The 13,313-nt window shown below is 35.5% G+C and overlaps 2 protein-coding genes across 2 annotated transcripts in view; both read right to left on the bottom strand.

The window, feature by feature from the left end:
• Positions 1-456, bottom strand: part of LOC138304664 (probable imidazolonepropionase) — a 35,467-nt gene extending 35,011 nt beyond the window's left edge. The window contains exon 1 of the mRNA XM_069244853.1: positions 441-456. The gene's annotated coding sequence lies outside the window, so the exon portion shown is untranslated. The remainder of the gene's footprint in view (positions 1-440) is intronic.
• Positions 457-7,577: 7,121 nt separating this feature from the next.
• LOC138304663 (tripartite motif-containing protein 3-like) lies at positions 7,578-12,704 on the bottom strand. The gene is made up of 2 exons (XM_069244852.1): positions 12,589-12,704; positions 7,578-8,833 (listed from the first exon to the last, which is right to left on the bottom strand). Exons 1-2 carry the CDS (start codon positions 12,599-12,601, stop codon positions 7,653-7,655), a joined length of 1,194 nt encoding a protein of 397 aa, XP_069100953.1. The 5' UTR covers positions 12,602-12,704; the 3' UTR covers positions 7,578-7,652.
• Positions 12,705-13,313: the final 609 nt, after the last annotated feature.

Below are 13,313 nucleotides of genomic sequence, written 5' to 3'. Positions count from 1 at the left end.
CTTTTAAATTTTTATTATATTCTGTTTCGAAGGTAAGATGCACTATTGGGCAGTATTGGCATCATGTAAGGAGTAGGTAGGGGTTCGGGTATTCATCATGAATTAAAGCAAGTTTCAATGCCAATTTGAAACAGCGTACAAAAATGGTTCTAAGATGTCAATGTGATTTAAACAATGCTTACATGTCTTAGCTAGGAATTATATTTTAATTCTATACAATAATGGAGCAGGCGCATTTCTGTGTTAATTTACACCAGTGATAAGCTTGCTAAAGAAACTATAAGCTCAAATTGCGCTCTACTCTAAAGTAAAGGCTTTCCAGTAGATTGCCCAGCTCATAGATGAAATAGCTTCCAAAAACAGAAGAACTACAAACCAAGTGTTTGAAAGTTATATCTAAGAAGTAAAGACGGCAATATAAAAATGACATGTGTACTTACTATTTCGCGACATGGCCATAGCTTCCTATCTCCAGTCCTGGACTCGATCTGTTTCGCACAGGTATCGAGTGGCAATATATGTAGAATTACCCCGAACGCAACCAACCGTGTGATACCCTGTCGTCTTAATCTCCATGTTAACTTTTACATGTTTTCTTGATCTATCATTTTAATTTTCTGAGCAACTAATAAACAATGGAAATGATATATGTCTTCACCATGAAAAGTATTCATATGTCTTCATGTTATCCTCTTTTTATTTATCGTTTCACTTTTTTTTTAAATTACTAATGGAATTCTGTGTTCAGTTATCTGTAATATATTACAATTTTCACAGCTACAAATGGAAAATTAACCAAATATGTCTAATTTTTATTTATCATATTTCATTTTTTTATATAGATAACTAACGAAAACTAACTTGATGAGATTCCATTTTGAGCTCTGTCTGATCTTTTTTATGTCCACTTGTTCTATATGTTATATATATCTTGCGGTGGGTAGTTGATTTATAGATACGCTAACACTTTTACTCGCAAATTAATTATGTAACACAGGGTTAGCCAACAGACACCCGGCGATTCAATTTTACATTTACATGTTCACATATTCGTTTCTTATATGATACAAGAAAACCATATATCAGCTGAGAAGACAGTAATAATGTCCTTTTTTATTCTTGTTAAGACAAACCAACTGAATGCTTTTGCATAGACCACAGTGTAAGAAATGTGTAATGTATTGTAATGTATTAGTAAAACAGCTGAACATTAGTACGCTATTGTGTTATATATTTTTAGTATAGCTTCTCGTGTAACACAGTAGATAGAAAAATTAGATCATTCAGCTAAAACTCCAAACAGGGTCGCCATTTTGAAATAAGGTCCATTTTACACTGACAAATCCTGAAAATCTCATGTTTTTACCCATTCATTATCACAATTTACCTAAATTTCAATGTTGGTTTCCAACTTCATTTCGTTGTAATATATGAATAATTACCTGTCAGAAAACAATTTTACTTTTGAATTTCATAATTAATCCATACACAGGGGCCATTTCGAAGGTCTATTTTTCATTTAGTTGGTTGTTCCCTATATTATCAAAATAGCCAACAGACTTCCTAACAAACGTTCGATGAGTGATATTTAGGGGTCATCTGTAAACTATTTGAAAGATTTGTATTTATCTAAACACAAATGGTTTTAACTTGCATTGTCGGCTTTGATATAAAAACACCACATAGAAGAAAGTAAAATTGTTCCTTTATTTTCATTTTACTAATATATCTTTTGCTTGTATAAATTAAATTATCATATTAAAGTGGAATTTATACACAACACAAAACAGATAAGAGAGTTTAAAATTTATTAAAGAGAAGTCAACTTGTTCAGGCATTCTATATATATATATAGTTTAGCATTCTCAGGGGCTGCTCATCCTAAACTTACATAATAGATCACTGACTACAAAGTTAATAGAAATTAACAAGAAAAATAGCAGAAGGTTAAACTATACACTACAACTACAAAGATTAGAGTGGGGCGATCCCCAAGTTTGGGCGATCCCAAACCAAACCTAAGAGACTTGGAAAGTGAAAGGGGCGATCCCCTAAAACTTGAGATCTCAAGCCACGGAGTAAGCAGCTGGTAGCAGGCGACCCCACATGGACAAATCAGAGTATCTAGGTAAGTGAACGTTAATTACGGGGCGACCCCCAACAGGCACTCACAAGACTAGAATCTGAACAACTGGACTTGCACCCCAAGTCTCATATCTACCTATATACCATACATATAAATGAAAATCTAAATACTTAGCATAAATCTTAAATATAAACAAACACATACATAAATGATTGGGGGTACAAAAATTCCCCGAATTAAAAGCCAAATCGAATCAGTTACCTATCAAAGGTAACTGAATGAGAGCCCCAACGAATGTGATACAGGAAGAGAATTACCAAATAGGAAAGATCTAGCAATTAAAGGAAATACTAGATTGTAAATTCAAGATTCATAGCATTTTGTGTCTTTTGAAAGGTTGACGGATGTGTTCGAATGTATCTAGTAAAACAGTCAGATTTCCATCTACCAAACATCTGGAGGACATGTCTTTCCACACCGGCAGCTGCACCTGAGGTACAAGCTCCGATTCTAAATGAATGGCCATTAAAAGACTGGTCATCATAACCCAATCTGCTTAAAGCTTCTTTCAAATAAGACAAAAATTAAGTCCTAGTAAGTGGCTGAAAATTGTTTTCATTTTCAATGAAAAGTGGGGAGTCAGCAAATGCTCCTTGCTGAAATCTAACATCGAGGTACTTGATCATGGTTGTGACTGGACTTAACTGATTGTTCTCAAAAATAAATACAGTGACTCCACAACCATAAGGGTCAGTCTTCGATGACCGTAATAACAATTAAAACCTAGAATTGTCATTTTCAACTACAACATCTTTGACTGTAACAAAACTTTCATTACAGATTTACAGGTAAATTCTCCACATCTTAAAAAACCGTAACAGGCAGTTTTAAAGGCACACAACAACATAAGATCTATGAAAGGGATAAACATACCCTTTTCTAGAAAAACACATAAATACTGCAAAATTGGAAAAGTAATTGGCAGCCTATTGCGAACAGGCAAATTACACTGAGATTTTTTTAACAGCACGCATAATATAAGGTAGACGTAATGACGAGGTAACTGGGTCACCGAGGCCATGTTTAATGTAATGAAAACGAATACCTGCCAGGTAAAGTTTAATAGTGTCATATCGCAAATGTAAAGATTCCTGGCAGAATATTACATAAGTAAGTAAATTGTCTTCAGAGATATGTGGTAGAGTACCAGGAAGCCACGGGGCTACCAGAGTTTGTAAAGTCAAAAAGGACAGAAAACACGACAAAGCTGACTTGTAAGTACTCAAAGTACTTTTGCTGAGGGAGAGGTTCCACCACTTGTCAAGGTCAAAGTTCATTCCATCAGAATCTCTTGGACAGGAAGGCATGGTGTGGCATGTTGATCCGCGCGAGGTGCCAGCTCTCGGAATCTTTTCATCTGCCAACGAGAAAGAGCATCAGCTATGGAGTTTTTTGTACCTATAATATGTTTAGCATGAATAACAAAGTTATGTTTGGCAGAGTGAAAGGTCAACCGTCTCATTAACTTCATGATACTGTTTATTTTTGATCTCCCTTTGGTGATGATCTCAACTGTAACCATATTGTCACAATAGAAAAGAATTCTTTTGCGCGACCACAAGTGACTCCACAGCACACACGCCATTACAATTGGGTAAAATTCTTACAGTGCCATGGAGCTCTGTTCTAACATAATGTCGAGGAACTTTTCCTTTGTAGATGAAGCATCAGAGTTTCTTGGTTCCAAGACTAGAAAATCATCCAATAAATGTAGAACGTTACCTATACCATACATGTGTTAAGCTATCCAGCAAATCGCTTGAGACAGATTGTAGGACTAGATCTACTTCCGAACACAAGTCTTACAAAGAAATAAAACTTTCCTTCCCAAGAAATTCCATGCAGGGGCCACAACGATGGCTTGATTGGAAATAGTTTGAAAGCATCCGAGATATCAGTTTTGATTAGCAAAGTTCCTTTTCCTAAATTTTTAATCAAACTTATTGCATCGTCGATTTTAACGTACTTAAGCGAATGGCTTTCCTTGTCGATAAGGCTTTTCAAACTTGGATTCTCTGGATCATTATGTGGTGCTGACATATCCACTATTAAGCGTTTCTTTTTAGAGTATTTGTGCTCCGCGATCCCAATCGGATTAATCCTACTATGGTTGAAAGGAATTGATGAGAAATGCCCTATTAGAAAACCTTTATTAAGTTCCTGTGTAATTAGCCTTGACACAGTATCGGAAACATTTAGCGCTGATCTCAAATTGCGACACAAAAAAGTTTCTTCAGGTAAATAGGAGAAACCGGTATCAAAACCTTGCCTTAAACCGTTTATTAGGATATCATCAAACTGCTTGTCAGGATGTAAACGTAGTTCATACTCTAAAGGATCTATATGAATAGGTGTGGTCGCGACAAGCGCTGTCACTTCTTTTTGGTTTGAGGCCCACTCTTCCCTAAAGGGCAGTTTAGCTTAGGATGGTCCGAGCTCTTGCAAGCGATACATGCATGAAGTTTATTACACACAGGAACTGAGCACCCTCTGTCGCCGTTGAAATTGTTACGAATTTCTCTGTTTGCAAAGAAAACTCTGGTGCGGCCATGAGAGTCTACGGTAGAGTCCTTTGTAGAATTCTTTGAATGAGTGTTATTTGTAGAATATGTAGACACAGTCATACTCTTTTGAGGCGGTGAGGAAGGGCAGAAATTTGTTGAATGTAGCGTACTACCACAGTGGCTGCAAAAGTTAGCCGGTCTGTTTGTAAAAAATTACTGAACAAATTGTTGTCCCTGACACACCAGTCTACACACACGTTATTATAACGTAAATAGGCCGCAGACCGCATGGAAAACTGGCAATGATATTCATAAAAACCATTACCAGGGAAACGCGTAGCCATATCCACAATGTCTCTCTCATAGAGGTCTAATTCAACCCTACGGTGGGGAAAAGCTGTGCACATAACTTTTTGTAAGTTCCAAACGCTTGGATAAATTCACCAATTGTGAGTGATTTGTTCAACCGATGGTCAGGCTTCATATCTTGGGCGTTATTATCTCCCGAGCCACGAAAGTAGGGAATGAGAAGGGCAGCTAAATTAACATCCCTACCTTGTATAATGGTCGTCCTGAGCTGCTGCGAAACAGTCTCAACTAGCGGGAGTGTGTGGGCTGCGTATCCAAACGTAGTCCTCGTAGCTGTCGTCGTTTGGAGTGGACGTTGGCTAGGACTACCCGCTGCAGACGAAGAAATGGCATGGATCCTTATATTTCCTCCGTTGAAATTCGCATACGCGGACTCTAGCGAAAATTCCTGAACGTTTCCTGAATTCTGATTGCTGTCCGGTCGTATAGGAGCATTTAGATTGTTACTGGTACGTTCAACGGAACATGAAGCGATCGACTCTTGGAATTTTTTCTCCAAATTGTCCACCTTTGACGCGAGAACTGCCACAGAATGTGTAAGTGAAGTCAACACTTCTGTCATATTGTCAGACCTAAGGTGGCCGCCATCTTGGTTTTGCGTAGCATCATGGGATCGCGCACTTCTCTCTTCCGTTTGATGACGGAGATGACGCGGTCGTGACCTACTTTCATCTGTATCAATGGCCCCGTCCTCGTTCGAAATGGAACGATCATTATGATTGTCACCTTGATTATTTAACAATCGTATCAAAGCAAGACGACGAATGTTATTTGCAAAGGTAATTCCCCTGTCTCTACAAGCGGCCTTGAGACGAGCTATGGTCCAATTTTCCAAAAGTTCGGGGTTATACGGAGTAGGCCTTGGTCTGTTTGTTCCCTTTCTCTTCGGTGCCATTTTGTTGACAAACACAAAATAAAGTTTCCGTACACAAATAACGATCCAAACGTAATTGCGGTAAACAAAACGTGTCACATGCCGATTACGAGAAAAGTGTTACAGTTTTTATCACACAACACCAACATATCCATGATAAACTTCGAAGCTCGTAAATGTAAACAAAGGAAATGTCACACAATGGCGTCACTGGTTGATGAAAGTAAACACACACACGTGTGCGAATGAGTACACGTGGATACCTGGATTTGACGTAAGGTGAAGAACAGTCTCTCACGAAGTGGTTATCGAACTCGGAAGTTGTATACGATTGTCTAAGCTATGAAAAGAATAAATAGCTGAACTTCTGCCTCAGTCGACTGACTGCTCTATCATTCTGACTGCTGAGACTGATAGCATAGGGGCTGACCCCTCTAGGCATAAATGACCATTGGTCAGTTAAGTCAGGTGATGCTATAATAGGAGCGAGTTATTAATAGACTTCCCAAATATAGGATGTATTTTGTTAACAGTGCGTGATATCATAAGAGTAAAACAAGTTTTGTGTATAAACAAATATTTAGTTCCAAAATAAACATTTATTCGACTATAACAAATCCATACACATCAAAATGATCGGTAATGATGTATATATATACATTTTATAGATAATAAAGACAATACACTATCTAATAAACACCACAAAAAAAGGAAGATGGAAAAAACTATTTGTTTTATTAATCAATTTGCCGCAATATCACATCGCCCCTTCTCCTGATCAATATCTTGAAACGTAATAAAAATGTTTGTCTGATGTAAAAAGTGAAAAAAACACCGTCAAATAGTATATATGTAATCAGCAATGATATTTCAAACACTCAAATAATGGAGAGAAAAAATATTTTATCAAGCAATGTGCCATAATGTAACTCTCGTCTCCTTGCCTGACTAATGGTATCTTTATCAAAAACAGAATAAAATGTTTTGTAGCAGTCTTGTATCAAAAGTGAAAAATACCATAAAACACTTCGGTAAACAGGCTTAATGATAGTAATCCAAACGGCCATTGAATCAATAATTTCGATAGTTGTTATTGTTGTCTTTGCTGGCATTGTTTGCCGACGCCAAGGTGTTGGTGACACGCATCACTAATACAAACAGTGGGTTGTTCTACTTAAACCTGTATAATCTGTACTACCAACACGCTCTGTTAGGGATAAGAGCTTGTTTGTTTTAAGAAAATGAGGAAAACTAAAACAATGTATAAAATTGATTGATTTAACAAAACCTGCAAAAACATCATTGCCATAAGATGCTACTCTGAAACTAGAGGATTGTTTTGATAGGGTCTGTGATCTACCTAATGGGAATTCTTTCAATGGTAAGTTTTAATACCACCCCCCCTCCCCAATGAAATGGTAACCCTCACGGGAACATTCATTTCAACTAAAGAAAAAGTGATAGACAAGAAGGAAAACAGGTGATACTTTCCTCACAACATTTATGCAAAACGCAGCTTATGTTTCGTTTTTTCCAGAGTTAGATGAAAACATTATCATGCAATCAATGCTTAATTAAATCAACTAGGACCTTCCAAATGAAATGATGCTTTATATAATGCAATCCTGTAGTGCACGGCACCACGAAGAAGGAACAATTCAATAGTGAATGGCAAACAACAAGACCCGTAACAACTCTTTTAATGTGAAGAGAATCTGAAGAAACAACAATATACATTAACGAAAGGGTCATAGGGCAGTCAGACGAATATTACTCTGTCTGAAGACATTGTATCTATCTTATCATTTCTCAGATCGTACACAAGAACCTCGTGCGCCTTCAGTCCTCCGTGCGTCACCAGAAGTCTGTGATTGGGTGTTAAGTCTACGCCCTGAGGATGATTTAAACCGTCCAGTGACATCACCAGATGACGTATGAATTGTCCAGACTTTGAAAATAAAGACACGCGATCGTTGTAATGGTCAGCAACAATAATGTTTCCTGATTGGTCCGTACATACCCCATAGGGGAATTTCAGCTGTCCCTTAGCTTTTCCACGCTCACCGATTTGTTGTACAAAGTTTCCTTCTGAATCAAACACTTTGAGAGAATGATTACCTGAATCACTCACAATAATGTTGTTTTTAGGATCTGTGATGACGTATCTCGGTCGCTCTAGATACCGATTGGTGTCGCTGTTGTTGCCACCTATGTAAGCAAGTAAGGAGCCGTCTGTGTCATGGGCAGTAAGCAAGTTGGATTTTATATCCGACACAAAAACATATCCATTCTTTCCTATCGCAACACCGGAAGGAGCCATGAAATTCTGGTTTGTGATTGGATCCATGATTTCTCCACTTTCAGAAAATCTAGCAACACATCTTGTTTTCCTAGAGGCTACATGTATGACGTCATTTTTGCCGACTGCCACAGCCCATGGCTCGATCATATGACCTGCGCTATATGACATAGATGTCTTCCCGCGTTTGTTGTAGTGTAGGACACGATTATTGGTCAAATCGACGACGAGACTCCTCCCGTCGCCAAGGTACATTACGTCACTTGCGTCACGAAGGTAACCGAATCTTCGTTTACAAGAAAATGTCATAACGACTTCCGGTTGCACACTGTGTCCATAACACGGATCATCGAAAATGAATTGATGATTTGTGTATCCTTCCTCGCCCGTCCATGACATTTTCTCGCCATCCGAGTCACTGTATGACCCACAGCTATCAGTAAGTGACTCGTCATCATCAATGGGTTGTAGAGGGACTTCGTTCGTGATATCTAATGAAGAGGAACCTATAGGAAATCTCTTTCTGAACAGTCTATCTAGCCCCGCGGAAAATCGTCTTTTCTTTGGTAATTTCTCTTCAACGTTGTTGATTACCTCAACTTGTGACCTCAATAATTCTATCGAAGGCATCGAACAACTCTCTGAAACAAGCAAAATGTGAAAAACCCACATTAGTTATATGTCATTGTCAGTAAAAAAATTCAAGTTTCAAGAGTTGTGGAATATACTGAACCTCACACTTCTTTTATTTAGTTTAATGGAAATCATATTGCTCTTTATCGAAGCTATGTTTCATTCTATCGAATTGTATATAAAATTTCAATAAAACGAATCATATTTCGAAAAAAAAAGGAATACATATTCCCGCAATAGACTAGAAAGTCGACCATAATCGTTCCAATAGTCTTCATTAGTTGGACTTAAGAAATATGTTGTTAATTATTATTCCATACTCGTGGGGAGTTACTACCCATCTACAGTTACCAATAGTTATAGAAGAACAATTTTTACAATGGATAGTTTTAATTCTGATAAGTCAAGTAAGAGATCATAATGAATTTCGGCTCCAATGCCAAAAATCATGACATCGGCGTCTATAGTGCAGTGACATAATTACATGTACAAGGTCATACTAAGAAGCCAATTTGTGATTTTCAATTTCACTCAAGAATTTTACATTAATTAAAATGAGATTTATTTAGATATGTGTTCATCTAATACATATTGATTGCTTACAAAGCTTCATAATGCTGATCCGTGAATGGTTTTATAAATCTTGATTCATAAAAACGTATGGTTTTCAATACCTTAATGAAGAAAAAAATAACGTGCCCAGTTAAAGCACATACAATTTAAATACCAGTATATAACATTTTACACATACATGTATATCAGAAAACAGTGATAACTTAATTCCCCCGTGACATTCAAATGACTTGAATTGCTATCGATAGTAGTCCATCTGTCTATGTACAAATTAGTTCGACAACTGATTTAAGTTTATCACGGTATGGTTTATATAAGTCACGCATTAATGACAAAAGAGATTGTCATCACACTATTCTCAATTAGAAATTATTATACCCGTTTTAGTTTTGACAATTTTGCCATCATATGTCAAATCTTAAAACTTCAAAGAAATTGTAATGCTACACAAGTTGTTTGCAGGTACATTAAATGGTTTTACTTTCTTAATTTGCATTTTAATTAACTTTAATTTATGTGAAATGTGGCATTAAGCAATGCTCTAGGAATTGACACTTTGATTTGCATGCTCTATTTCCCACAGGTTTAACATCAAATGCATGTCTTTTCCTAATTCCATCGCCAAAAATATACATAAGGTTATATTTTTGGAAACTTGTATCGTATGTTTAATCTTTTAAAAATATACGTAAATTGTTTTGGCGTATTTAGAATTAATTAAAGTTAATTAGCGTATGATATTGCTTTTAATTTAATTTGTAATTATGCATTATTTGGTGTACTGTTTATATAGGGACTGAAAATTGACTTTTTATGTTTGCGTTAACGGTGGTGTGAGCGTATGGATACAAACATATATAATGTAGTGCATTTGCTTGTTGACTATAATTATAGACACATACGTAAATGAATATTTTTTGTGGCTAGAATATTAATTTTCCATGCTGCGGAATTTCAATACAGTGAAACATAATTCCTACGAATTGATTTCTATTATTTTGATAGAATGACTTATTTATGTAATAAATATTATTGAACGATTCATTATTTGTAAACAAATTGCTGAAACCTTATCCAGTTCACGGACCATTCGTCGTCCCTGCATACAAATCAAAACTTCGTTTATGTTTTTATTGTCATTTAGTACATTAAACATTTAGAATCGAGTGATTAAACCACAATGATATGTAACCTTCAAAAGATTGTATTATTTATGATATGAACACGTGCTATGAAGGTATCAAGGTTTAACGATATGATGTACCACAGTATAACAACATGAAAAGTCAATGTAATGTAAAGGTGCAATTAAATTATAATGCAAATAGATTTTATCTGAAACAGATTAGAAATATGATAAATTTGCGTTATCATCTTAACGGTTGTATAATCATGTTTTTGTGCAACATTTCTAACGCGAAAAGCGCGAACATAAGGTTTCCGCTATGATAAAACAAATCAAAAATGCAATGTATTCCATAAATCATCGATTAACGCACACATTTCGTTTATTGATTAGCTCTGTTTTTAATTTTTTTAATTTTTGGAAAACACTTTAGTAGAAACAAACTCACGCTCACATTTGAAAATTTTTCACCGAAGAAAAAAAAAACAAATAGAAACAATATTTTTGGAAATAAAAACGCACTGAACATTTTTTTTTTTTATGTTCATGTATTGATGTGTTCCTCAATTTTCTACTGAATATTAAATTCGATACAGCAAAACAAAAAGGGAAAATAAATATATTGACAGGGTGAAATGTATCCTGTAAGTGAAAGTAAATCATTCACAGCTGCTGGGTAAAATCTTGCTATTTTTCTATTTTTGCGAGTATTTTACGAGCAAAAATTCTAACTTCGAGATGAGATTCATGAAATCTCATATGAAATGAACACAAATGTAAGATACATTTTATCACATATATACAAAAACCTACTTTACAAAGAATTTCACGTCAAAATGCATTCAAAAATTCAAGCGGAGCCCGCTATTTTATCCCACCATTCTCGTAATCCTGACGTCACGTCATTTTTCCTGACGGCATTTTATTGTTTCTGTCTGACGTCACTTATGAATATCCAGCCAATGAAAATCGATCCAGGTTAAATTACACTAGCGACATATGCAAAAATATAACTCGAGCGAAATCCCCGAATATCAGGAGGATAAATATCGTTTATTATGCTAACTTCATTTGTACATAGTTACATTCTGTTATCTGGAAAAGACGTGCATATGACTTGCCTATTGTTTGATCACTTTTTAATAACCGTATAGCCTGTTATTTTTGCGGGGACGATATTTTCGCTGACGTGATCGTGTTTTTTTATCGGTTAAATATTAAGCATTAGGAAAATTACGTGTATATTTTCCCTTGAAGATAAATCGCGAAGTTTTGATTCGCTGATATTGTATTGTCATAGTGTTTAGTCCGAATCGCGAAAATTTTGACCAGTTTGATCCACAAAAATAACTGTTATATTGGTTGAAAATAAAGTTTCCGTTGAAACCGCGTTATCTAACATTTATTCAACGTATAGTTCGGTGCATGACCGCCCGTAGTTGCCATACCACTTTTAAATAGACGATTATGATGTGCATATTCGTTTAGGCGCGACACCTTCTGTGTGTTATTAAAAATTCCATTAAAAATGGCATGCACTCATTTGGCATTCATACTCCAAAACCTGCCAAATGAAAGCAATCCATTACTGTGATAAATGATAAGAATAAGTTTAAAGTATCTTACCATCTTAATATCAACAAAAAGAAAGTACTTAGTAAACGCATAAAGGAAATTAGTTTCATGTCAAGGTATTAGAAAAACTTCTTTTCATATTTAGGTATTAAATTTGTTTCCCACATCTTCTCTCACGAATTCTGCTAGAAAAATTTAAAAAACTAATAAAAACATTAATTTTTAATTTTTGTCTTTTCTTTATTTATGTTGAAAGCCTCTGGATAAGTCCAAGATTGTCATTTTCTAATTTTCAATTATTGTTTTTATTATAATTGGAAATTTAAAACATTTCCCCACCTCTTGAAAACTTAATTTAGGCTGATTAAATTGTACAAAAATACAATTTCGCACAAAATATAAAAAAGATGGCCGTAGTTAAAAAACAAAAATGACTTTGACCTCTTACAAATTGAAAAGTAAAAGGTGAAATTGATTGTTCATACTTACTTGGTACAGACATTGTGAAGCCGACAGTATCATCAAGTCGTTTAGAAGATTGTGTTGTGGACGTTGTTTGTGGCTGTTGAGTAACGTCCAGGTGGTATCTACAATGAAAAACAGGCGATAATATAAAGCTTTATCTGATGCCACCTTTATTTACAGCTATATTTGGGAATATTATCTGTATAGGAATGCTCTTGTCGATATAGTATAGTTGTAAACAAACCTCATTTTTATCTCCGTTAACCTTGATATTCGATAAACTGTTAAGTTATGGCACAACGTCATTCCATTGCATAATTTGTTTTTTTAGGATGGGGGTGGGTGGCAAAGATCTCAGCGGGCCCATGCCATCTGTGGCGAGATTTTTACCCCAATTTGCTGGGGTTATAATGCTGACTAGAAATGTTCATGACAATGACAACCGATATTTTGATATGACAATTACGTCATCAATAAATGACTATTTCAACAATATCAATTGGATCATGTCGTTTCTGATTGGAGTAAGTTAAAATTAGTGAACGAGCTGCAAGTTCAGATAAGTTTCAGAGTAATATGTTAATTATACCAGAAACATATATGTTTCTGATTATTTATATATTTATGTAAGATGTTCTCGTAAATCTACATATTTGTACAATATGAATTATCTATAACCTGTAGGATTATCCACAGCTCTTCATACAGTTTGGCATACAGGTATTAATAGTTTATTTGTTATCATATGT

This window comes from Argopecten irradians, chromosome 12 (assembly GCF_041381155.1).
Source record: "Argopecten irradians isolate NY chromosome 12, Ai_NY, whole genome shotgun sequence".
NCBI classification, from domain to species: domain Eukaryota; kingdom Metazoa; phylum Mollusca; class Bivalvia; order Pectinida; family Pectinidae; genus Argopecten; species Argopecten irradians.
This window is presented reverse-complemented; position numbering and strand designations above follow the sequence as displayed.